This window comes from Strigops habroptila, chromosome 4 (genome assembly GCF_004027225.2).
Source record: "Strigops habroptila isolate Jane chromosome 4, bStrHab1.2.pri, whole genome shotgun sequence".
Taxonomy (NCBI): domain Eukaryota; kingdom Metazoa; phylum Chordata; class Aves; order Psittaciformes; family Psittacidae; genus Strigops; species Strigops habroptila.
Window position 1 is genome coordinate 48,922,974 of NC_046358.1, and position 23,225 is coordinate 48,946,198.

The following is a 23,225-nucleotide window of genomic DNA, read 5'->3' on the forward strand; positions in this document are numbered from 1 at the left end:
CCATTTAACTACCAGCCATACTTCTGCACATGGAAGAGTTGGTTCTGTGTGTGTGAACTTCAGTTGGACATTGCTACATCTGTCGTGCTGCTCTCCTTGCTTGTGCACCGGAGGAAGGGTTGAACAGAGGCTCTTCCCTTGCAGGGGTCTGTGCAACCTCTGTGAGTCCTGCTCCTGGTTGTTTTTGGAACCTGAGTCATCTTGATGGCTGGCAGTTGTGGCTGGGGGGCCACTGCTGATGTCCATAGAAGAAAGGTAACGTCAGTCTCCAGATATTCTTGTGTCATGGCTCCCAAGCAATGCAACCTGCCTTGTGGTCTGCCAGAAGACACTTCCCAGTTAAGTTGCTTCTAGATTCCTTCTAGAGCAAAATACTCATGCCCCTCTTCTGAGAGCTGTTTTGGAAAAAAGCTGCTCATTCTCGCTTCCTTGCTGGAGCCTGCTCCGCTCATGCTGTGGCTAGTGGGGAAGAGTTCAGTTGTGTAAGGTGACACTTCACATGCCCATGTGAGATGGAAGAAGGGCAGAGCGGGCACAGCAAGCAGCACGCTCACATGTGCACGGGGAGGTGTGCGGCATGGGTTGGAGCAGTTCGCCAGCTGCACAAGCAGGAGGGAGCTGGGCACAGTGCAGGCTGAAGGCCAGTGGAGGGCTTCAGAGCTATTCCTTTCATTCTGTGCCAGGACTTTAGCAGCCACACAAGTGCATAGTGGGAAAGGACAGAGAGAAAGGAGACAAGGTGCTCTGCGGGAGAGAGCCAGCCATGTTTCTGGTAACATCTCTGATGAACACAAAACAATCACTGCCTGTAAGCGTGCAGGAGAGCGTTCAGCAGGAGCTAGACTGTAAGCCAGTCTTGGCTTTACTGTTGGTGAGTCAGCTGATGGTAGTGTTTAGTGTGTGATAACGCTGAAGGGGTGCTGGAGTGGCAGCTATTTCATTGGGCTCTAGACATACAGATGGTGACTGTTCACTACACTTTTTCATCATCGTGGATCTGTAGAGCAGGTGCCCGGCAAATGTATCTACTGCCCTGTAGCACTAATCTCTCTTTATCCAAAACATCTTACCTCTAGTGATACTGCTCCTGTGAAGTGGAAACAGTGCACCCTCTCTGGGTGCATGGTGCTGTCCTGCAAACTGACCTGAGAAGTGAGTATGGAGTGTGTGCAACATCGTGCGTGTAGGTGAGACTTGATCCTGCTGCACCAGTTCCTGTTCAGAATAACAGCCACTGAAGGCTTTGTGTTGGTGGTTTTCACTTGGATGTGTAAAGCAAGAGTTGGATGCGGTTCCACTTATGCTGCTGTGCAGGGCAGAGAAGGGCAATTTTGCATTATTACAGTATGAGGTTTGGTCTGTTTCTCCCCTCCACTTGCCTTCTCTTACCGATTACTTGCTTTTGAAAAAATTACCCCAAACCCAGCATTGCTGTGGCTCAGAGTGAAGAGCAGGGATCTGAGCTGTACCTTCTCTCTTACTCTGTGAATCCCCTTTTCTTGTCACCCCATCCAATTTGAGTTGCACTATAGCATCAACAGGGATTGATGGGTGAAGGAGGACAGGACATGGTTTTCAGTACAGTTTTCCTGGGGTCCTGAACAACTCTACCATTTCATGTGCCGTTATACCATTTAATTGCTCTCTAACGCAGTGAGCAGAAATGCAGCGTTAAGCCTCGTATTAAGGAATTACAGTGGAGAAAGATTAGGCTAGTGAGGATTGTTGTTGTGGTTGTGGCAGAGAATGATCCTGGCTGCCTGCCTGAACTGAGCTGCCTCTTGGCCTTCCTACTGATTGTTTTGCAGTAGCAGCTGCCCAGTGTTCTGATTTGTGTTGCAAAAATAAATGCTCCCGTCCTGACCACAGAAACAAAGCAGGCCTCAGCTTGCAGAACATCAGTTGGCTGGTGAGGCTTTGGTGTGCCAACGCTACGTTGAGTCTGGTGCAAAGCTTTAGCTTAGAGACATGATCAAGCCTGGCAGCTCTTATGCCTGTTCTCCCAAAGGCTTTTTGCTTCTGTACAAAACAGAGCAACCTGCCTCAAGGTGAGATCTGTGCTTTGGCTTGCGTGAGGGTCCTATCCTGTAGGTACCAGTGAGTGGACAGGCAGGCAACTGTCACCGTGTGCCGTCTGGTGAGCTGCTCTCTGCAAGAGGAAAAAACTCAGGCAACTTAAAAGCTGATGATCTCCTTATCCTCCCCATATCTAGGACATGGCAATAGTTCTGGTTCATCTATTAACTGGTATCTAGACCACACAAAATAACCATCTCTTTGTCACAAAGAGGGCAGAAGCCTCCTTTTGGTTTGGCTTTATTTAAGCAGAAAGTGACCAACAGTGTTTTAGAGTTTTTTCCCCAAATTTTACTTGAAACAGAAAAGCAAACATCTTGGGGACAAACACATTAATAAGAGGGAGGCTTCTGGCTCTGAAGCAGTTGCAGGTGATTGCATTTGCTTAACCCTACTGCTGCAGGTTGCATCTTGGCACAGTTTGTGCCTAGACTTTGCAATGCTGAGCACTAAGAATCTGAACCAGAAAGAGTTGTGGGCAGAGCCCTTCCTTCGGCGTGTGCCTCTGCCTGTGAGAGCTGGCCCTACTTGAAAAGCTGTCACTTCCTCTTGGTGTGTCTACCTGCTCCACCTGTAACGTGCTTACCACAGTCTGATAGGGATCCCTAGGAGTTATTCCAATAGGGTCTGTATCAGTGCCCCTCATCCTTGAGCAAAAGGTGGGAAAGGCCATTATTTACACCTGGTGGCCAGGCTTTCTGAGGAGTCCCCTTGGCAAAATCATTTGCTTGATGAGCTCTGGAGTTAAATCCCTGCCCAGAGCCCCTGACGGGAAGGGTTACCTGCCACATGGAATGGCTGGTCAAGCAGTAGGGCTGTCTGTAGGCTCAGTGGGTGTATGGTATAGGGGGAGTTGTGTTTGCTACCGATGTGTTGCCAGAAGAGATACAGGAAGGAAGCTTTTCTTATTTGGAGCCAAGTTTCTTATCTGATGGCAAAATAGTCAGAGAGACACTGAGTGAAAACCTCAAAACAATTATACCTCAGAACAACAAAAATTGGGGAAGTCACAGAAGAACAGCTTGTTCCGGTACATGGAGTTTCTCAATATTACTGGCTTACATGAATGTAAATGTGCAAATGTAAAAAGAATTGTGTGCCTTTGAAGGCTCCACTGCTGGCTGCCACCCCCCAGCCTCAAATGTTTAAAATGGGCAGTTTTATTGTGTTAAATAGTAGCAGTTGTACAGTTTCTGGCAAGTGAGGGATAAATATCCTTTCTATATCAATGCTTTTGGGCATCTGTCCAGGATTTCAACACAGAAAGAGCTGTCACAAGCTGTGGGATATACCTGTCACCCGAAAATGTCTTATTAGGGCAGACCATAAGGCATTACTCTCACTTTATTTCCTGGTGGCATGGATTTCTCCTTGGATGTCCCTTTGACATCCATCCAGCCTCACTTAGAGGCTGTTGGAGAACATCTTGGGTCAGATTCCCATTCAGGACGAGTCAGCTTCTGTCTGGCTTAGCTCAGCTGAAGGTCTGTCTGGTTCATGCTCTCCTGGGAAAATGTGTGGAAACCAGATTGCTTCAGCGTGAATATGGGAAGAGGAGCAGAAGTCCAGCAAAGCAGTGGGGTCTTTCACAGACTGAGGGCACTGCCCGCAAGAACTGGGGTTGTCCTTTGGTCACTGGCACGTTGCTCTGCACGGCTCCTTGGGGTGAACAAACGGGCCCTGTGAGGAAACATCCGATGAAGTTCTCTGTTAATTATTGTCTAGATGTCAGCTTGCAAACTTTTGTTTCGGTGCCTCTTGTTTACAGCTTTACATTTTTGGGGTGGTGACAGGACTGTGTTATAATTAGGACTGTATCATGCAGGAGAGGCCAGGCCAGAAAAGCATGTGTGTTGCTGACTCTCAATACTTAGAGAAGAGGCAGGTGCAGGAGCTGCATGTGCTTGGCTGGAGCAGCCTGGGGATTTGTGCCCAGGAAGAGCAGATCTCCTGAAACTCGTGCTCATCATTGGAAACTGGCTTTTAGATGAGATACAGGAACAGCTGAAATAGTGAGGGACAGGCAGCCAAGCTAAATTAACCTTGGGGGAGATGATGCTGGTAAATTCCTTCTGACTCGGCCTATTCCTAAATTCAGATCCTGTCTGGGATTTACCAAAAGGCAGCATGAGAGCTCCAGTGATGTTCAGCAACCATCTGAGTTGAAAGCAGAGTGTAAAGATTGCAGCTGTAGACTTTTGCAGGGAGCATCTGTGCTGAGTAAGGCAGAAACATCGCTTGAATAGCTAAGCAAATAGCTAAGCAGAACTTAACCAGGGACCTCGTTCTGGGGCTTGCTTATGCTACAGAGGAGCCGTCTCCTGTCCTGAAGATCTTGCAGTCAAAATAGCTTGGTCATGGCATCCCAAGCTAACAGGCATTGAGCACTCAGGGTGCAGAAGGAATGTCAGAAGCACCTGCACTTCCTTCTGCTAGCTGGCTTCTTTTCAAAGCTTTTGGTATTGGTATGTCTGGCCAGTCTGGAGCCATAGCTGGGTAATGGGGCTGAGGAGAGGAGTGGTGCCGCCTTGCTGAGGTGTAGGAGAGTCCATTTGGATTCTTGCTGGTGTTGAGTGAGAAACAGGTTTAGTGAGGATTGCAGAGTTTCGTGCCTGCCCCAGTAGTCCAGGTGAGATATGGCAATGCAGTCGGGGGTGTGACCTCTCAGGCCGTGCCTCCCACCATCAGGGGCAGGATTCCTACATCCATCAGCTGTCTGTGCTGTTCTCTTCTCCATCCCTGTTGGAGAGCCTTTCCTTTAAGCTTGCATCATGTTTACTGCTGCACTAGCCAAGGAGCAGGAATGTCCCTGGCACAGAGGGTGATCTTTGTGCTAATGTGGAGCTCTCCCAGAGAGAGCTGCAGCGTCATGGCTGAGCTGCAGTCACAGGAGCTGCTGGGTGGAATGTCCACAATGCCCCTCTCCCTCTTCAGCCTGTTCTGCTCCTATTTTTGGTTGTGCCTCAGGCTTTTTTTTCCACTTGTAATGCTTCATGGGTCAACTGTCCTTTTGCTGGCTGGCAAATGGCTATCAGTGTGGTCTAATGTCAACAGGAGAGCATCATGGTGCCCTTGACGTGAAAGCCCTGCTGCTGAAGATGCAGGTCTGGAGGGGCCCTTCTTTCCCTACTTGTCACCCCTCTTGCTGTGGGGCGTTTAACTTTTGGAATGGTTCTCATCCTTATGCATTACACGGGCTTGAAGTAGCTTTTCTGTTTCATCTCGGAGCTCTTAGCTGCCGATAAGGGTCTTCCCAGCAGCGCGGCTAACATCAGTTTTAGGTGGTTGGTGTTCAGTTCTTCTTTGCCAGAGGCAGAGTAGCAGCAGTCTGCTGAGGCTGGAGGTGTTTATGTACAGTTATAAATAGTACGTGCTGCTTGAATGCTTTTCAGGTTAGAGAAGGGTAGTTTAGGGGGGATGCAAGGCAGTGGAGACTGAGATACTGGGTTATTTTGGAGTTGAGCGTGACTGGTGGTGGTGAAAACCAGTCTTTAAGGGAATGACCTTGCTATGTCAATAAGCATAGCATAGAATAACATGAAGCGGGCTTCACATAGCTTAAAAATGAAATGCCAATTAGCACTGCCTGCAGGTGTTTTCCCCACGGGTAATGGTAACTTGCCGCTTGTAGCTGCTGCATAAAAATCACAGGATGAACCAGCAGAGGCGGAGCAGCTGGCCTCCTTTGTCGGGAAAGGGACACATTGGGATGTTTCAGGACATAACTGTCTGATGCTCCTTTGTGTTGTCACCACTGAAATTCAGATAAGGACAATGGCAGTATTCAGATTCGTATATATCACCACCCACTGAGGCGGGATAGAAGGGGGATATGGCTTTTCTAATGCAAATGGAATATTCCACATACTAATATGATTTTTAGAGAAATATTAGCTTAGTAAATCTGTATAGGAGAAAGTGTTGAATTAATTGGTTGGTGGAACAAGAATGAAATGTTTTCCCAGCAAGCAATACCAACTATTATAGGTTGTCTCTGCCTCTTGGTATGTACTTCAATAAGGGAAGAGAAACTTAATTTAGCTTTTTCACATGACCCTATGTCCTGAGTCACCAGATCCCTCAAAAATCATGGAAGACTTTTGTGTGGGCTGGAATTGGCACTGGACTAGTAATAATTGACAGTTGTGGATGACCCCTGTAGGACTCATCTGTTGACCACCTCTCATTCAGCTGCTCCCTCTGGCAGGCTGTGAGCAGAATTTGAGCTGGTATTCCTAGAACAGCATTTCTGGTAGTAATGGGATTAAAACAGTCTTACCGCTTCTGTCTCCTCCCAAATGTATTTCCAAGAGGCCTGTCATCTGTCACGGATCTAGCTACGTAAACCTAACTCCTTTGGCTGAACCCTTGGCTAGCCTTATTTCCAGGAAAGCTGGTGGTGCTGCTGCAGATCATCCTGTGCCTGTCTCTTCCTGCAGTTCTGCACTCAGCTTTCATAAGAAGAGGTTGGGTTGGAAAGGACTTTAAAGATCATCTAGATCCAATCCCCCTGCCATTCGCAAGGACACTTTCCATGAGATCAAGTTGCTCCAAGCCCCGTCCAGTGTGGCCTTGAACACTGCCAGAGATGGGGCAGCCACAGCTTCTCTGCACAAGCTGTTCAGTGCCTCACCACCCTCACCACATTGCTTTGGTGCAAGTGAAACAGCAAGTCCAACAGAATCACAGGTGCCCCTAGACTGAAATACCTCAGAAGCTCCTGTGTGTGTGCATGTATGCAGACATGAGTTAAAAAGAACCTAAACCAATAAAGACCCAGAAAGTATTCAAAGAATGAAATTGCTAAGTGGCAATAATTCTTATTTTGTTCTCTTGGCTATGCAATGTGATAGAGCAGACAGCTGCAACTCCAGTCTCCCGTCAGATGCTGAGACAGTCTGTTTCCTCACATAGTTGGGACTTTGCTGTTTTGTTTTCCTTAAAAACAAACAAAACCTTCCAGCTCAGTTTTTAGCTCAGTCAGTGATAAGCTCCATTTAATTGTGATTGTTTCCAGTGTTGCTATCAAGTCTTCCTGTTCAGTGAGATGCCGAGGGTGAAAGCATCGTTCTCTAAGCATCAATCTCCTGGGTGGTACGCACACCTCCGCACTCCCACCACCAGAGCTCTCTGTGCACGCAGGCTGCCTCCCCGCAGCTGTGTGCTCAACACCCACCCTCCCTGGGTGGGTTGTTCAGCTGAGCCAGCAGCTCCCTGCAATGCACTCGTTGCAGGGCACTTTGTTGGTGTCATGCAGCCAAGGTGCCGGGCTGGGATTCCCTCAGGCTTTGGCTCTGTTGCTGCTGCTTTGCGTGCTTTTCCTCCCCTTTTCAGATGTGAAGGTGTCTTAAGGAGCATTATGAGGGCTAATGTCATGGTGCTGATAAAATGTAATTCCTGGGAGGCTGACTTCCTTCGTATTGGACAGGATGTTGAACCATGTGGCTACTATCTGAACAGGTTGGGCTCAATGGCTTACTGCTAATTGAGTAAGATCAGAATTAGACTGCTAATCATTGCTCTAGGATAGAGCAGAAGACTGGGATTATAGTGCTAAAAATTGCTGCAGAGGGGGGGAACTTTTTGATTTTCTGCTAAGTTGCTTCCTCACAGTGCCTAAAATCCTCACCCAGAGTCTCTGGTCGTGTTCAAGGGTCTAGTTCTGTGCATGCTTGAGCTACTGGTGCTGATGGGTTTCCGAAGCACAGAATTACATTCCCAGGCTGTGTTGGTGGAAAATATGTTGCTGGCACACGTGTATTGCGAAAGAGTGGAACGTGTCAACACAGTATTGAGGGTGTTATTGCTCTTATCTCCATTTTATTTATTAACCTGGGTCTAACTTTGGTTCTTTCATTCTGCTGCCTCCTTTCTGCAATTGCAAGTCTATGTGGGAGAGCAAGATGGAGGGATTTCCAGTTGGCTTGAACTGGTAGTCTTTCATCTTTCCCCAGGAAATGAACTTCAGTGCTATTGAAGTCTTAATGTGTGAAAGCATGTGGTTTTTTCTCCTGGTTTCTTTAATTTCCCCCCTGACATTCTTCTCATGTGTATTCCTGATGCCCCTGGGAATGCAGTGATCGGCTAGTTCTTAGAACTGTTGTATCTCACCACAGCTAGATGTGTGTGGCAGTGAGAGTCGGTGTGTGCAAAGGGCAGCATTCTGAGGGTTTGGCTTGGGTTGATGTTTTTGTTTTGTTTCCTGCCATCCCTCCTTTCCCACTGGAGAGCTCTGATGTTCTTGCCAGATCAGGCTCCTAGTAACCATGAGATAATGGGCTTAGCAGATGCCTTCCCTTTTGTGCAGATGGGATGTCTCCTCTCCTCCAAACCCAGCTGGGTCACTGTGTGAAAGGGTAAAGCAGGCATGGCTTTGAGTTCTACTTGCCATCAGAGCCTCATTTAGTGCTATGGAACTGGACACAGAAGAGATGGGGCCCAAAGACTGCAGGAGGCACTAAGTCACTCATTCCCTAATGGAGCATAGTGTCTGTCTTGCTCACCTGAGAGGTGGCTGACATTCACAGTGGAGCTGGGATCTTTTAGCTCTAAAGTACAGACATTCCTGTTTACTGGCACTTTTTGCGTACAAGCAGATGACTTTTTCATGTCAGAAAAAAGAAGATGCTTACTAGAAAAGTGTTAGTGGGAGATGTTTGGAAGTGGATTTAGCCGTAAGCTCAAAGCTGTTAAAGCATCTCCCTTGTTTTCTTTGCTAGTCTGTGTTTTCACTAGGCCTGTACTGACCAGTGAAATAGGATCTAAGAAAAAGCGTGAGGCTTTAGTCAGATGCTAAGGTCTTCCTTGACTTTATAAAACATATGTAAGATGAGGGTAGCTCTTTGCAATGGGGGAGTGTGAAGGCCAAGATGGCAAACTTCAATGACTCCTGTAACACTGCCCGTAATAGCCTCTTGTCTTGAGTTATATATCAGCCAGTGGGGACAAACCTCTGAGTAAAACTGTGAATGAGGCTTTTTTTGTGTCTTGTTCTGTGAAGGAGAAGGCTGGTTTTTCTAGGATTTCATAGTCCGTTTTTCTTGTTGCAGGTGAGGCTGGTGCCAGCATTATTCGAGTGTCAAAAGAAGCCCGGAAGAGGTTCTTGGGCCCTCTGCACCCATCTTTCAACTTGGTGAAGACCATTCGGATCTGCCTGTCCAAGACAGTGCCAGAGAACGGGCATGAGGTTGCAGCAGGACGTCTGGGTATTTCCCTGACACGGGTCTCTGATGGAGAAAATGTGATACTGTCAGACTTCCATTCCAAGGAGGAACTGATCCAGGTAAATGGAAACTTACTGCAGAGGGCTAGGCAGGAACTGCATGCTGTTTTGTTTTCCCTTGGTCTCTAAATGTCCTTACTATTGGAGTATAATTGCCAGCACTGCAAGTGTGATGTTCTGAGAAGAGTAACGGGTTCATGCCAGATCAGGCTTCAGTGTTCTTCAGTGTGATGTTCTGAGAAGAGTAACGGGTTCAGTAGGCTTTGATCTGCTGCTTACATTCTGGATCTCTTTCTCCTTCAGGCCTGTGTCTGCAGCGCCTTTATCCCTGTCTACTGTGGGCTGATACCTCCAACCTTGCGTGGAGTGGTAAGTAAGACTCTAGATGATCCTTCGTTAAATCACGTGCTAATGAGTAAGAAGGCAGAAATGCTAGTACTCAGTTTTGCCTGTCTGCTGGCAGCAATTAGCCTGAAGAAGCACAAGAAATTCCCAAATAAACAGCTTCAACAGTGGGTGTGCCTTCTTTCCACTGCTGCCTGCTGGCTGTAATGTCCTGAAAACTAGAGGATTTAACATGATAGTAATATATAGCAATCTGGGCAAGCGCTGACAGGCTTAGCTAGATGGTTCTCCTGGCTGCTTGGTACAATTGCTGTCCGTCACTGAGGCTCCAATCCTCTCCGTGTGGAAAGAACTTGGGTCTGGGGTAGAAATCATGAGTGTGGTCCCTCTCCCACATGCCTGTTGCTTTCTGTTGGGTTTTAACTAGTGGTGTTGATACCAGGCCGCTTTTCCATCGAGTTCTTCCTGTTGTTTCTCTGAGAATAATGTTCTGCTGCCTGATAGAGCTGCTTTAACATCCAGGGCTGTCCAGAACACTTTCTTCCTTCTGTGTTTGCATTTTAGAAATGAAAACATTTGAAAGCTATGCAGAGCTGGAGCATCTCTGAATATTGCAGTCATGCTTAAGGGCTTCACTTGAGCTTGGACTCCCCTTGTGCTACGTAGGTTAATGCAGACATCAAAAGGCAGTTTGTTTGCAAACTAGATAGTCAAAAGGGAGAGGGAGAACTGCTATTAGTATATGTGTGCCCTGGCTTCCTATAAGTGACCTGCCCAAGATGCCTCAGTCTGTCAGAGCATAGCATCAGATCTGATCCGACTGCTACCTGTGTCCAAAAAGTGAGGTCAGTTTTGCTCCTGCATAATACATAGCTTGGCTGTCTTTGTCTTGTGCAATCACGTTGGGCAGGGAAATGGCCTAGAAGAAATATCCGGTCTGCAGGCAGGATTTTTGTCCCGCAGCTGGTGGGAGCATAGCAGTGGCTCTTGCCTGACGCTTCTCTGGGGCTAGTTGAGGTCAATGTGGATCAGGCAAAATCTCAGAATTCCAAAACATCAGGGTTTCTGGAAAGTGCAGCTGCCCTGGCACACTGAGGGGTGACTTCTCATGTCGAGATTCCTCATGGGGAAAGGTGAGGAGGGAATATATGAGATGAGGAAATCAATTCCTACCTCTTCCCCAGAAAAATCATTGCTCTTTGTGTCTCTCAAGGGGAAGGGTGGTGAGGGCAGAGGTTAAATTAGGTTGGGTATGAGCCTGAGAAAGGTTTTTGAAATGGGACTGCGTGGTTCCTAGCATGCCTGTGATGACTGTATTTGCCACAGGGCAGACTGACAGGCCTGGCATGAGGACAAGTTTTGAAGGCAATATGATTGTGTGCAAGGTGTAAAATCTATATTCTGCCTTCCTCCTAATCTTTTTCCAGTGTTCACTCTCTGAGCTCTGGTAGCCCCATGGAGTGGATAATGAAGATAGGTGGGGGGAAGGAAAAAAAGGAATTCTCAAATACTGGGAATGGAAGGGTCAGTGACTGACCTGTCAACACACGCTTTAGCCGTGAACTGTTCTGTAGCACGTGGGTGAGATGAACCCCTAACAAGGGTTGAAAAGCTGCGTGTCACTTCATGTGAGTGAGGGGCCCTGTAGAAAGGAGAACATGATAAGGGAATGGAACTGGGCAGCCCAGAAATTACCCCAGTCCACAAACCATTCCCAAAAACTGCTGCTCCTCATGCCGGAAGGCAGCTGGTGACTCCAGCCTGTGGCTCTGTGGAGTTAGGCTTTGCAGGGGGTTGGAGAGTGGTTAGGCTTGGGTTGGTGGAGGTACAGGCAAATGCAAAGAAGTGACAGCTGATCTTAAGTCAGGAATGGTAATTGGCACTGCCTAGGGGATGGCAGACCAGAGAGCGGGGTCTGCATGTGTGTTCCTAGATTTCCATGCAGTGAGAAGGCTTTGCCTGACAGCTTTATTTAGTTAAGCCTTCTCTCTAATGGCATCCGTGCACTCATGCTGCCACCCTCAGGGAAACGTATGTTTCTGCATCCTTACCGCAAAACTGGTGTCGTCTTATAAGTGAGACAAGGCAAAGCATGACGCAGGGTGGAGCACCTCCTCTTCCGATCAGCATTTCCATGCTCTGCCTGGATTCAGCCTCTGCCAGCTCAGCTCCTCACCCAGGAGAGAGCTGAACGATGGCACAGCTGCTACTATGGGGCTGTGTAGTTCCTACAGGATGGTTTGCATTTGAACCTGTCTGAAGGGACAGGTTCAAGGCAGCAAATGGCAAGATCACCCCTGATACAAAATCAGCAGGACTTTTCTGTAACCGAGGTTCATAAGAGCTTGAATTGTTGCTCTGCAAAGGTTTCAAACTTCCTGCTCTTTTGGCTTGACCAAGGCCCCCTTCCTTTATCTTCTGCATGTTGCTTACGCTGCCAAAGGCCTGTGATAGTGATTGTCTTGCTCAGCTCCTTGCGCAATTATGGTACACCAACAAATACTCTGAATTCAGTACATGCTGCTGGGGTTGTCCTTCCTGCAAGGGTAATGCAAATGTGTTTGTGGTATGTAAGTACAGAACATTCTCTGATAAGAGAGTGCCTGTTAAGAGCAAAACACTGGTCCCCTGTGCTCTGTTATCACACCACAGAAAGTAGATTCCAGATGTGTATACGCATGTTGGAATTGCTGCTTGATAAGCCTGCTAGCAACAAATCAGCTCTTAGGTAACAAACCTGCCAGTGGGGACTCGTGTCTGAGCTTATTCATTTTAAACACAAGTGAAAAATGGCACAATGTCACAGTGTGACAGCTTAGATCAGTGCTAATTTGCACTATAGGTGGTCGTCGTTGTGTCATTTTATTTAATTGGAAAGCTGTCAAAACCTGTAGGAGATCTAAGTCAGCAGTCACACAAGTGAATATGCCTTTCTCATGGAACACTTCCTATAACCATAGGAAGAGAGGCACATAGCAAAAGGAGATGTTTAGCACAACACAGCTGTGCTGTCACTGGTTTTGACTCCTTCCATGCTGGTGGGTTACTCCAATCTCTTCCCAAGTTGTTGGCACAAATATGAATACAGTAAAAAAGCTGCATGATCAGTTATGAGAATTGAGAGTGCTTCATTTGTCTTGATTTTTAGAGATACGTTGATGGAGGGATTTCTGACAACTTGCCACGATATGAGCTGAAGAACACGATCACGGTGTCTCCATTCTCAGGAGAGAGTGATATCTGTCCACGAGATGGTTCCACAAATATACATGAGCTGAGAGTCACCAACACAAGCATCCAGTTCAACCTTCGCAACCTGTACCGCCTCTCAAAGGCCCTGTTTCCTCCAGAGGCGCATGTGAGTTTCCTGGCAATACCGGAACTTGGACGGTAGATAGGCACTGGCTGTACTGTGCACTTAAGCAGAAGAAGATTCCAGACGCTGTTAGTTTTGTATCTCTTGTTTGTTTTTAACCTTGACATTATTAACCCAGTGACTTGGCAAACCTTGACCATTTGCGCAAGGTGTTGTATAGGTGGCTTGGGTTTTCTTTTGCTACTGGGAGATCTGGAATTTAGGTGGTAGCAGTTGCTTGGAAAGTATTTTCACATTGCTCTCTGGAGTAGTTTGCCAGGAAGTCAGGCTCACTTGTAAACAAGGGTGTATCAGCCATGAGAACCCATGTGCTCTTGAGTGTTTTATTGTCAGGTTGGACCTAGCAGCCTGCAGGCAGTGACTGTCTCCTAAAAAGTGCCAGTGGAGCAGGTGTCACTGCGAACAGCTTTGTGTACTTTGAGCAAATGCAGCCTCAGATAACCTCAGTATTTCAGCATGATAAGTATGCTTGCATGTGCTGAATTACTCGGACAAGCTTTTTCCTCCCTCTCTCTAGTCTTGCTGGCTTTATCTGCAAATGCAGTGGCCCTTCCTGGCACCTGCTGAGTAGTATTCTGGTCTGCTCGTCAGAGTGACCTGCTGAAGGCTGCACGCAGCAGCATCAGCTCTAGATGTGGAAATGAAGTGGATACAACTCTAAGCCCATACTTGGGTAGGATTCCAGGTGTCCCTTCCAATCGTGAATTATCATGTGATCCCCATATCCAATGTATTTATGTTATACCTCCCATATCTGCTCAAAGGCTGGGAAGAGCTGGCAAGGATGAGACTTGTTTTTGGGATAGCTCAGGAGTCAGGAAAGTTCCTCTAAAGCCAGCACTGAGCTGGGCATTTGCTCTGCTCAGCCAGTCTCCAAATGACTTGCTCTTGCCTTCCTCTGCCCACAGGTGCTGCGGGATATGTGCAAGCAGGGCTATCAGGATGCACTGCACTTCCTGAAGAAGAATGGTAAGGCTCTGTGTGTTTGTAGGGTACACTGACTTACTTCCCCTGTGGCAGGCTTCGTACCTTGGCTTTTAGAATAGTCAGTGGTGCATATGAAAAGTGGAAGGGCAGAATTGAGCTGTGCCTCAGATATTGGAATATGGCATTTCTCTTAAGTCTATTTTAGCACACCAGGATGCAGAAGTGGAGTGGACACCTTTCTAGTGCAATGCAGAAGGATTCTAACCATTCTCATACCAGAGTGGTGGTTTTGGCACGTCTAAGTGTTGAAGCTACTTAGCATGTACTCTCTGCTACACCAACACAGTTGTTAGGCACTGGTGTCATTTGGACCTCCTGCAGATACCCTGCTCCTTTTTACGTGCAGCTAGGGTATGTCTACTGTAGCACAGCAGTGCAGAGCACAGGCATGCCCTCAGAAGCCTCCCGTGCCTGGCAGTTTGACGCTGCTGTTTCACTGTCGTCTATCTGCAATCCCCGGACTTTATAGCCTCTGTTGTAGCAGGTTAAGCGTGTGTTTGATGCCACCTAGTGTCAATTTACAGCAGATCGAGCACATTTGTTTGCGCTGTGATGCATACCTTACTGGGGTAAGAGCTGTCAATACAGCTGTGTTTGTGGATTAAGCTGCAGGAGGGAAACCTTGGTTTCTGCAAGATTGGTGGCTGGCAAATTGTAGCAACAAACCACTGCCAAACAGCACCCTGCAGTACTTAAAGGGGAAAAGTTAGAATTTCTAGTGGGGAAAGAGAGGATGATCTTAAAGCAGCAAGGTTTCTAACTTGTTGTGGTAAGAATTACAATAGATGTAAGCTAAAGAGGCTGAGTATGATGCCTGTCTAACTGAGGTGGGTTAGGGTGAAGACTAACACTCTAAGGGCCAGGGAAGGCAGGCCAGCTAGTTTATATCAGCCTTATGGTATGACTTCTTTTCTCAGGTCTCCTTAATCGTCCAAGTCCTGCCCGTCCTCTCCTTGCCATAGAAGCCCCCCCAGGAGAGAAGAAAGAGGAAGAAACAGAAGCTGAGGACCAACTAGAGGACAATACTGCCCTTGCTGAAGTTGAAGAGCACATCTTGGAACACTTGCCTCCCAAACTGAACCAAGGTATGATCCAAAGAGAGATCCCAGGCAATCTCCCTGTGCTGCCTGGTCCGCTTCAGAGGATTACTGGGTTGTGTTGGGTATTGCTTGTGGGTGGGCTTGGCCATACCTAGGGATTTAACTGACACCCACTGATTAGATGGAGTTGTGGCCTCTTAGATAAAATTGTGGCTTGCCCTGTGGAGGCTATTGGGAAAGGTTGACTCATTTGACATTGCTCTGAATGGTAAGGAGAGGAGAGGATCTTGCTGCTTGCTTCTTTGGGAGTCTGATAAAGCTAAAAGCTGCTGTTCTCAGCTCTGCTGAGGCAATTACTACCCTGAGCAAGACTTCCTTAAGAAGCAGAAGGTGCAGAGGGGTGACCTCAGGCTGGATAACTTCTGGGGTATGGCAAGGAAAGAGAGAGTCCCACTGAGGGGATTCAACCATGTTCTTGTCTGTCTTCAGCTCTTCTGGAGGCTTGTGCTGAAAGAAGAAGTTTCTTGACTGGCATCGCCAACATGCTGCCTATACGTGTGGCCACAGCAATGATGGTGCCCTATATGCTGCCTCTGGAGTCTGCAGTTTCCTTCACTGTCAGGTAAGCCATTGGCTGGTTCCCTTTGTGGTGTTCTTCCCAGTGCAGTGAAGTTTTGATACAGTGAAACGTAAATGGCTAGAGGCTAGGGTCCTCTCTGACTCTGCAGTGACCAAGTACTTGGAGAAAGAGTTCCTGCCACTTACCAGACATAAAAAAGTTTTAAAATAAAAGCCCTCTTCTCTCCCCCTGCCCTCCCCCCCCCCCCCCAAAAAAAAAAGGCAAAAGAAAACAACCCAACAAATGCCTTTTCCTACCTTCATATGTTATTTAGCTACAGCAGATACTTCCAGCTTAAGGGAAGATGGCTGTGGGCTGGAACTTGCCCTAGAAAATGGTGATAAATTTTGGAGCCTGGAGAGAGACTCATGAAGTAATAGCACAGGGATGAAAGTGGGAACCAAATGAGGGGAGGTTCCCCTCTGGAGTGAGGAGCAGAGTAGTCCCAGCCATTTCCAGCTCTACACTTAATGGGCCAAGAAGATAGGTCTGTCAGACTTGTTCTTTGTATGAAGTACTCTATGAAAAGTTTCTGGAAGGGGATAGTTTGTGATAGATAAGCTTAGGGGAAAACACTTTCAGAATCTGAAAATGGATGAAAAATATGGAAAGTGCAGACACAAAACATGAAAACAGCCCAAGAACTTATTCTTTAACCTTCATAGCTTCTCTCCATTAATTCTGTGAATGGTAATGTAAATGGCTCTTTATGCATTTGTAACTAAAAACAATGAGTAACCATTGATAGGATGCAAAACTGGTGTTTTTTTCATCCTGCCCTTTGTGTGGCCCAACTAATGCTTGTCTCCTGTCTCTTCCCAGGTTGCTGGAATGGCTCCCAGATATTCCTGAGGATATTAGATGGATGAGGGAGCAGATGACTGAAATCTGCAACTATCTTGTGAAGAAAGCCAAGAAGAAACTGGGCAGCCATCTTTCAGCCAGGTATGGCTGCTTTCCTCCACAGCACTGTTCGGGAGGAGCCCTCCATTTCCCCTTTCATCTCTGACTCCAACAGACTCTGCTCCTATGCAGCTGATTAAGTACAGCACAAATTGACCAGAAATTGGTCTGGTCCATGGTCTCTTGGCTTCCTTAACTGAAGGAAGATAGGATAGACTCAGCATATGGTCTCTTTCCTTCTTCTCATTACACGGCAGACCCTGTAATGAAGCTGTTAATACAGTGATAGGGCAGAAGACATAGGTCTAACTAAAACAGTATGCTAGCTTATTCCATGTTCCCTGTAGAAGATATAGGCGCTGTCTGTGTGGCATTTTCTGCCCCAAAGTCCCCTAAAAATTCCTTCCAAGAGGTACGTGTGTTCAGATGACCTTTTCTGCCTTGAGATCTAGGCTTGGTTTAGGGTGGCACTAGGGTGGCCAAGAAACATCAGAAGGTTTCCAAATGAGGCAGGGTGCCTAGGTCTGTGTTGGTGCCTGAGCTTCTGAGCTGAACTCCCTGCAGTAGGCCATGGCTTGAGGCTGAGGCGAGACTGTGTTGGGTGGATGAGGATAGGGAGCTGTGTATTAACAGGCAGAGGGTCCCAGCTGTGATTCGGACCCTAGTACAAGAGGGTGATTCTTAGCTACGAATGCTCATGGTTTTGAATAATGAAGAGATGTGAGGGGGAAAATGGGTACACACAGAGAATTCTGACTAAGATTATGCAGTCAGCAGTAGAATCCCATGGACTGATTCTTTGCATGTGTTTGTCTTTCAGGCTTTACTATCACCTCGAGCTTGGACAGCCTCAGAGCCTGCCAATTTCTTCTGCATCAACTTGTGGTGAAGCATTGCCAGTGTGGATGAGAAGCAACCGTTCTCTGTCCGATGTCATGATGAAGTGGGAGGAGTACCAGCGCCAGCTCATGCTGGGCTTACTCTGCATCAACGTGGACATGCAGGCCTCTCTCTTCCCTCGGGAAGGGCTTCAGCTAAAGCTTCCACCCCTAGACTGTGCAAAAGAGTGTCTGTCACTCTTCTGAGCCTGCTGCCCTGAGGGGATGAGGGTGGGTGGAAGGGGAGCACATGTAGGGTGGGACCAGTCTCATCCCTCAGCAGCAGGCTGCCCTGTGCTCATCAATATGCTGCAAAGGGGATTTCCCCGGGATGGAGACTGGTGCCATTTGGAGATTGTAGCCATTTTTTGCCCACTGGGCCAGGCAAGGGATCTCTGTGTTCAAAGACACACACAGGCTGATACCTTGCTTTAGGTTTGTGTTGAGGCCTGGCCATTGCCCATGGCCAGGTTGATGCTGACCCAGCTGGGCTTTCCCAGATAGTGCACTTTGAATTGCCTTTGGCTTTTTACTGCCAAATAATCAGGATGTAGGCGATGCTCTCAAGTTCATACAATTTTTAGCTTCCTTTGTTTCTTAGAACATGAGTCTTGGTTTTGCTTAAATCATCTGACATCCCTTAGCTCTTTGTGCTACTGAAAGATGAAGCAGCCTCTTGCCAAACCAATTTTTCTTGTGGCTTCCAAATCTCTTTTTGACTTCTGTGCTGAAGCCACATCTTTTCCTCTGTCCCTGAACTGTGTCCCCACTGGAAGCCAGAGCTGGCCCTGCTGCAGACTGCACCGGGACTGCGGAAAGGTAGAAAAGTTATGTATTTACTTAGGTTTATGTTGTTGTGATCTCCCCCTTTGTGTTTTTGTCCTCATGGAACTGCTGCAGCTCGAGCTGTGAGTGTTATGCAAGTCATTGAGCTTATTTGAAGAAGTAATTTAGATAGAATTTTTTTCCAGGGGAACATGTTAAATTCAAGGCCCCATTCCTGTCAGTGTTAATGGAATTGGTGTGGGGTTGCTCTGGAAAAGCTCAGCCTGACTATTTCAGGATCAGCTTAACAGCTGAAGCAATGCAGGGTGCTTGTAGGAAGGTGAGAATTGTGCAGGGCATGTTACTTTCGAGTGGTTGTGGTAGAGTGTCACAGCAAGTGCTGGGGAAGTGGCTGCCTCTGACAGGGGTTGGGCTTTGCTCCTTAAGGGACTGTACAACTGGAGGAAATTCGAAGTGGGTGATACAGAAGGGATCTCCTGCCAGACTGGAGGCTTGACCTTATCTTTTTTTTTCTTGAGGAGTTTGAATATTGAGGTTTTGGAGTGAGAAGGATTTAGGCTTGTAGCTATACCAGCCCCGCAGCTTGCCTGCCTCCTGTTGTGGCTCACAGGTACAGCTCTGCAGGTAGCAATAGCAGGAGCATGAGAAGTGGAAGTGAAGTTAGGACTGTTGGTGCACGTGCAGCCTGCTTGGAACAGGCTACTTTTGTGTTGTCCCTTGACAAAGACCACAGCTAGTGAGTCTGTAGCAGGGCAGGACTGTGCCTTCTTAAGGTATTCCTTTTTCAGTGGTGGTCTGGTTGCGACTTGCTGTGCAGAAACATGAACTCTGTTCTTCACAGGGTGAGACATGGCTTCCCGTGGGGATTTTATGTACTTAAGCTTAAATCATTGCTCTATGACACAAAACCAGCTGCTGGCATCTTTTTTTCCTCTTTTATTCTGCAGCATGTCTAGCTGCATGAGGCATCTTCTACCTCTCCTAGCACAAACAGTATGCAATTGGCCAAAGCAAACGTATGCTGTCTTTGCTGGGGAGCAGGACAGGGTACCTGAAGCTGACTACATAGCCTATACAATGAATAGTGATTTATAATGGACTCTCTTGCACCTTTGATTTAGAAAGGAAAAATAACCCCAGAAGTTCTACTAACAGCTGGAGAAGGCAGTGAATCTGCTCAATCACATCTGCATGAGCAGTGTGGGTGATGTGGGGGGTGCTGTTTCCTACCAGCACAGTTGCACTGGGTATGGTTTGAATGTTTGTGGTGATAACCATCAGGCCTTTTCTGCAGTGGCTGTTGCAAGCTGGGAGGCAATAGACTGGGCAGCTGTGGTGCTAACCAACTGTCCAGGAGGTGCTGGTGCACCTATGAACTTGTGACTTAGAGTATCACCCCACTGCCCTTCCTGGATGTAACCTACGTATGTAACACAAGGGCCTGCATCGCTTATGAAGTGGGCCTGCACTTCGTGGTCAGATTTAGTCTTAAGCTTCACATAGTTAAGGCATTTAGGGAACAGAAAAGTCATTACAGGAAGAGAGAAAAATTGGAGGATTCTGAATCCAGAATAGGAATATTGGATTACAAAACAAGTCAATCTTGTGGTTGCCTAAAGCCTGCAGAAAAAGCTTACTGCCAGATATATGTAACTCCAGTTGAAGTGAACCAGCAACAAGCTGCTGTCAGTTATTGGGAGCAGGATGAATTTGGTGAAAACTGGAATTAAGGTGTTTATTTTGTGGTTTGGTGTGGGATTTCTTTTCTTCCACTGCTCTCTGGGCTACCTTCTCTAGGGGAATGGCACATACACAGCTGCTTCATTTGCCAAATGCGCATCTCTTGTCCCTAATGCACACGGAGCAACTGGCAAGAACCTGTGGATGCTTAGTGGCAAGAAATGAAGGCATTTCATCCAGAAGCAAAACATCTGTGAGGGCCAAAGCTGGAAAAGGAAAATCTTGCGCTTAGAAGCTGCTGCCCTTTTGACTCTGCCTTGTTTGTGTTAATGTATGGGTGGAGAAAATGATGCAACTATTTTTTATTTTTTTTTTATCCCTTCTTCCTGGACTGGTAAAACCACTGAGCGATTATGTAAACCACTAAACTATGAAACAAAATTCTCCTGGCAACAGAGCGTGCTAAGGAATTGCAGCTTGGCACCCTTATCCCCTGGATCTCTCCTGTTCTCCTTTGGCATCAGAACTGACTGGGCTTGTGCCGCTGTCTTCCCATGCTCTGATCCAGAAGGCTTGCCGGTTCTGGTCCATGCATTTCAAGAGATTAAACCCTGTGCCTGGTAAAAGGCCTGAGTTTCTTTCTGCTTCACCTCATTTGTCGTTTTGTTAATTATATTGACCTCTCAAAGGGAAGCTTCTGCGCACTTTAAACTGTAACCACAAACCAAAGCCTGGCTTTAAATATAAAGGTCTAACTCTTCAGGGAGGAAACTCCTGTTTTCCCTATGCTGATTTGCAGGGTGTGAACGGATACTGGGAAAGCACCACGCTGTGTTAACCCTTTCTTTGTGTTTATTCCCCAAGTCATGCAGTGACTGTTGTGCGATAGCTTGTTGGCTTTATAGATATAAGTTCTTAAAGGAACTGTCAAACTGTAGATCTGTCAAAAATACCTCAAACCTACCGTCCTCCTTCTTAGGAGAAGTTTCATGTATTTGCTTGAAATCCTTGCTGCTCATTCATCACAGATTGCAAAGGATGAAGAAAGTAGGAAGATCTTGCCTGCTGATACAGAAAAAGGGTGCAGCTGCTTTGGAAGAATAGCTTTTTGCTATGCTGTGCTGCCTCCTCTAGATCAGATCTCACTTCTTTGAAATCCCTGGAAACCTCATGATAGGCTCTGGATTGGATATGGAGGACTTTATTGTGATAACTGGAATTCTTTGAGCCCTTGCTCCACATGTGCGTCGTGGCATTTATTATCTTCTGGGCAGGAGTTGCTGATTAACCTCCATTTGTCAAGTTCGTAGGAATGAGGTAATAATCTGTAGCAGTTGGCCCCTTCTTCAGCAAAATGTGTGGCTGGGCAGCCCAGAGGGCAGTTGCTAGGGCCTGTCTGCTCTCCAGAATATGGTGGTTGAGAGGTCAGGTTCCTGGACCAACAGTTCGTCTCGTAGTCCATGCCCAGTTGTCCTTACAGCATTCACTTGAACTCTGCAAGAGTCCCAACCCTTGCGAGGGTCTTGCATTCAGGAATCCACTTTTTTTTCTCTCCTTCCTGTGGTACTACTTGCTGCTTTTAACAAGGCTAATGGTGAACTTCTTGTGCATCTAACTAGCCCCTAACCTGAACAACGCTGTAGAGTTGTTTTATGTTGCGTGCAATGGTCCATATCTATGGCATGCTCCGTAAGCCACAGGAGTGTGTGGTATGTTGGGTTTGGTTTGCTGCCTGCCCTACTGCTAATATTGTTGCAAGCTGATTTTCAAAGGGTAGGAGAAAATACTTCACTTCTGACCACTACCTATAGGACCTAGGAGGTGTTTTCTCGTGACTTTCTGGAGGGCTGCGTACCTGCAACACTTGGACCAGAGGATAAAAGGCAATCTGCTGTCTGCCAGCACTGGGGTGTCCCTAGCACTCACTGTGTATTCACCAGTGGTTTGTCCACTTTTAAAAATGAATCTAGTAATTCACTCCTTCCTCTGAGAGAAGAGCTCTCACTTTTGCCAGTGCTGGTGGGAGAAATACCTGAAGCTCAGTGTGTGTGTTTCCCTTAGGGGTCCGTTTCTGCTAAACACACGCTAGATGTGGTGGGTGGCAGGGCTGAGTGTTGCCAAAGTTGGAGGGCATTGCCAACGGTTTTCTTTTTCCATCTTCTCCTTAAATCAGTGAGGGAACAGACCACCTCACCTGGCTGCCACATCAGCTGGGTTGCTCGTGCCAAACACCCTGTGCCTTCACAGTGGGTTCTGGCCTGCCTGCCCTCTGTGTCCCTGTGGTGGCTGCCCCTCTGACTGCAGCAGTGCTTGCTCCCCTCTCCTCTCCCTCCTTCCCCTTGCATGTACCAGTGGGACATTGCTCTGGTTCCAGTCTGCAGGCAGCTCCACCAGGACGGTCTCTAACTGCATCCATCTCACTGTGTAGATCCACATCAGCCCTTCTGTGCAGGGAGGGGAAACCTAGTTCCAAACAGAGGACTTGGAAATGTAACTTTGAAATAAATACCTCTTCCTTCTGGGTTTTCTCTTGCTCTTGAAACCAGCATCTAAAGCAGCTCTTTGAGCTCAATGTGTCCTGAGGCTCCACTGCTGTCACTGAGTGGGAGCAGAGCCTTAAACACACAATGCACGTAGAGATCCTGTGGAGATTACTGATGTCAGAGCAGCAACTAGACCAGCAATAGCATACGCAAGTTTTGTATTTACTCAGCAATGTCATTAAGTAGTGTTCACAGTCACTTTAAAAGTTCAGTATTAAAGTGTTAATGCCTTTTTTTTTCTTCCCCTTTTTTTCCCCTAATGTTTTGCTGAAGAAAATGTAACTATTTATTTTAGCAGAAATATAACTTCTAATAAAAACTTTCTCTATTTATCTGGCTGTGGTAGGTTGCTTGTCTTGCTAATTAAAGGCTTATTAAATATTTTTTGAATGCACTTTATGATGTGGGTTTGTTCTGCTGGGCCCTATCCCATTCTAAATCCTTTCAGGGTAAACATGCATCCACCTCTGACGAATGGGGGCATCATCTAGAGCTGAAAAATTGTGCATTTTGGCTCAATTCTTACTCCCTGGTTTCCAGGAGGAACTGAGCACCATCTTGTGTGAATTGCGGGTGCTTGGCACCTGTTAGTAAGAAGTTAATCACAAATTTGAAACTTCCCCAATTCCGGGGCATCTTCTGGGGAAAACTATTCTGTCACTTATGCCTCTGTTTACCAGTTGTATCAAATGGATCAAACTGGCTGCCGTCTGTCTATTTCAGCTGGAGGCCAAGGTCTGCCCTGGTTAATCTGCAGCTGGGCACATGGA

The 23,225-nt window shown here is 47.0% G+C and overlaps 1 protein-coding gene across 1 annotated transcript in view; it reads left to right on the top strand.

Annotated features, from left to right (window-relative positions):
• The window catches only part of PNPLA2 (patatin like phospholipase domain containing 2), a 30,559-nt gene extending 7,721 nt beyond the window's left edge, over positions 1–22,838 (top strand). Inside the window, exons 2-9 of the mRNA XM_030485374.1 lie at positions 9,126–9,358; positions 9,602–9,667; positions 12,792–13,001; positions 13,928–13,988; positions 14,924–15,091; positions 15,536–15,668; positions 16,488–16,610; positions 17,389–22,838. Coding sequence (XP_030341234.1) covers positions 9,126–9,358; positions 9,602–9,667; positions 12,792–13,001; positions 13,928–13,988; positions 14,924–15,091; positions 15,536–15,668; positions 16,488–16,610; positions 17,389–17,653 — 1,259 coding nt within the window. The 3' untranslated portion in view covers positions 17,654–22,838. The remainder of the gene's footprint in view (positions 1–9,125; positions 9,359–9,601; positions 9,668–12,791; positions 13,002–13,927; positions 13,989–14,923; positions 15,092–15,535; positions 15,669–16,487; positions 16,611–17,388) is intronic.
• The last annotated feature ends 387 nt before the right edge of the window (positions 22,839–23,225 follow it).